This window comes from Opisthorchis viverrini (assembly GCF_000715545.1).
Source record: "Opisthorchis viverrini unplaced genomic scaffold opera_v5_66, whole genome shotgun sequence".
Lineage (NCBI taxonomy): Eukaryota > Metazoa > Platyhelminthes > Trematoda > Opisthorchiida > Opisthorchiidae > Opisthorchis > Opisthorchis viverrini.
In genome coordinates, this window is record NW_008751723.1 from 1,018,143 (window position 1) to 1,021,269 (window position 3,127).

Below are 3,127 nucleotides of genomic sequence, written 5' to 3' on the forward strand. Positions count from 1 at the left end.
TGATGATGATGATGATAGTAAGCATGTTGGACTAGCTAGCCCGAAACGATCTACCGTTTTGTACTGGGTTTCCGTTGCATGGAGTTGGTAGAAGGTGCGTAGTCAAGCCCCCTGATAACCCAATACTCAAACACAATGCCAAGATGTTTACTTCACTGGTGCCGAAATGTATGGACAGTTTCAAATCTGTTGTTACTTTTATTGAAGGACGCACAGCTTTCTTAATCGTCCTGCTGCCCTGCTCTCTTTTTCTCTTGACTAAGGTCTCCCTCCATTGTTGCGCATCACTTAGGCATCATTATTTACTAATGGTTTATTTTCACCCATAATGGGTTCACTCATGTCCACCGCTTTTAAAAATCCACCACTAGGTTGATGAACAATAAATCTCAATTGTAGGCCGATTGAAACTGACGATAGCCGATTTTAATTCCGAAAGAGGACCATCTGACCTATCTTACCAAGGTTATTCTCCGCGTATCTCGAATCATGGATTGCTTAAGATGGAAGCTCATTTTCGATCTCCCGAACGTCTGAGTTTTCATCAATGCAAAGTTGCCATCAGGAGCTAGTGGGTCTGCGGCTCGTTGAGTTGCGCACACAATTGTGATATAGACGGGAGTTGCGAACTGTTTACATTTGTGTGCAGTATACTGAGGCGATGCACCATCGAGTCTATTTTTGTCGTACAGTTGGCCGGGTCTAATAACCATGGCTGATAGCAGCAATAGATGTGAACACTGGTGCTCCACTGTCATACAACAATGTAAATTTATTTGAATGAAGCCTCATAGTTCTTCTTGTAAAAATCTTTTGATCCTGCCAGATGGTGCGAGTGTTAAGTAACCATTTCAAAAGTCAATTTTATTTAGGCGTAATACACTACTCGTAAGGTTGCTGAAAATTTTGACAGCTGACGAACGCCTTCACCCTTGTTGAGGCTCATCAGGTCAATTTTATATTTCACTGAGATAATGCATCGGTGCAATGCCCGATTCGTTGCGAACCAGTCATCACCGATATTTCGTTTTCACTAGGAGCCTGCCCTGGCGCTTTTCTACATAATCTCATTTGCCCTTCATTCTTTTGAGAGTACTAGTGTAACGGGCGCAAATTGCGTGATAAGCAACCTTTGGATCGAATTACGTATTTCCCTACGGATTATGTAAAATAACGAAATAAAATTTATAATAGTTAAGTTGCAACCCTCTTTCGGCGCTTAGCTGCTGCGCCACACGAAGAAAGCTCGAGGTTTGAGACTCACTGAGCGACCTGTTCCCATAGATCCATCTTGCTTCAGTCCCCGAATGTGAGTAGAAACTGCGCTTTTGTCTGACAACCTTACAGAGGCCCCGCGGTCAATCCAGGAGATATAAGCATTGGACGAATTTTCCGAGTTTACAATCGCAACCGATGGGTTTGGGAGTAACATGAGTGACCATTTGCAAAAAATAGGAACGGGTAGTTTTGTTACGACAAATGTCTTGACTTCGACTCAGAAGCAGACAAGTGACAGTGGTCGAACGCTATATAAGGTGCTAAAGCGTGGACATGTCCTTAAAGGTATGGTGCGTGCATGGGGCACAAATATCCATTTTCAAGGAGGCGTATCCGAAGGATGACTGTCAATATGACTAGCTGGACAAAAAGTCAGCTCGTTGGCAAACTGGATATGCATATTTAGGCGTTATCAGTAGATCGATAAGATATATTTTGAAACCAGTGGTGAGAAAACGAAGGCACCGCACAATAAAAAGTGGGTTACGAAAAGATTTTCAAGTCTCCTCGGCGAAGTTTATCAATACAAGCCTGCTTCTTTTGGGTGACATGGCAGCTAGGCACCGAGGTGTTATAGCTGAACGATACAAGGCGTATGCCGTTTGAAACGAACACTCCGTATTTGAACAACCCAATGAGGGAGATGTCTCAGGCTGAACTGGACACGCGCCGTCTAGCCTGGATTATTCTCTGGCTTCGGAAGTCAAACCTTTGGAATCCGAGGGTGGGATGGTATGTGCAACACAATACAAGCTGCTTCTTTTGGGTGACATGGCAGCTAGGCACCGAGGTGTTATAGCTGAACGATACAAGGCGTATGCCGTTTGAAACGAACACTCCGTATTTGAACAACCCAATGAGGGAGATGTCTCAGGCTGAACTGGACACGCGCCGTCTAGCCTGGATTATTCTCTGGCTTCGGAAGTCAAACCTTTGGAATCCGAGGGTGGGATGGTATGTGCAACATTATTCTGAATGTCATGCTGCCTTAGAAACCCTTTTAACTTCCCTATGGCTTAACGCAAAACACTGGTGACGGCGCCCGACCTTGTTCAGAATTACATTCAATGAGGCAGTGTTAAGACGTATAGAGCTGAAGTGTTGCACAAGACCAGTTAGCTATTGAAAAATGAAGAGTCTGAATGGCTTTATTATAAGGCTGTAAAAATTCTCAGTCGTGCACCACAGGGTGGCAGTGGACTTATCATTATCGACAATGTGACGTCAGTCTTCGACTCCCATATTTCGCTGCCGCACAACCATACTTTGTTTGAAAACCTTATTGTGAAGAAAATAATCAGAGTGATTGGCGAAGGGATTTAGTGCTATCCTACCACAACCATTCCGATGTGCTCACACCTCTAGACACTAATTCAGATAAACTGTATAGTAAGTGACAACGGGAACGCCTCGACATCGTGTAACGGCCAAGTCTTGCAGCATACCCGACCAGGCACAGTCGGCGTCAGTCCCATGCTGGAAGGCGAGTGGCACCAGACTTTTTGTAATCTCTCATACATCTGCCAGGTCAAAGATTGACCATCTTTCTTCTTGCGCCACTCCGAATACGTTTCAGTTCCGCTGATCGAAGAGACCACGTCTCAGCCAAACAACATGGCGCGTACTGTACTCAATACACACGTCCATCGAGACTCAGTTATAACACAACTTTGACGCCATAGGTGTGTCAAATGAGCAAACGCGACCAGGGCCTTGCATATTCATGCATTGGCCCCATCTATCGCATTACAATTCCAAGGTACGTGAAACACCACAACTTCGAGTGCCCCAGAATGCATTGTAAGTGGCGTGTTCAGTGACTACAGGTCGAGAAGCATGATCTTAAAAT

General features: G+C 44.7%; 1 protein-coding gene across 1 annotated transcript in view; it reads left to right on the forward strand.

Moving 5' to 3' along the window:
* T265_04199 (hypothetical protein) overlaps positions 1-2,601 on the forward strand; it is a gene marked incomplete at both ends in the record, with an annotated part of 5,923 nt that extends 3,322 nt beyond the window's left edge. The window contains 2 exons of the mRNA XM_009168881.1: positions 1,856-2,068; positions 2,398-2,601. Coding sequence (XP_009167145.1) covers positions 1,856-2,068; positions 2,398-2,601 — 417 coding nt within the window. The remainder of the gene's footprint in view (positions 1-1,855; positions 2,069-2,397) is intronic.
* Between the last annotated feature and the right edge of the window lie 526 nt (positions 2,602-3,127).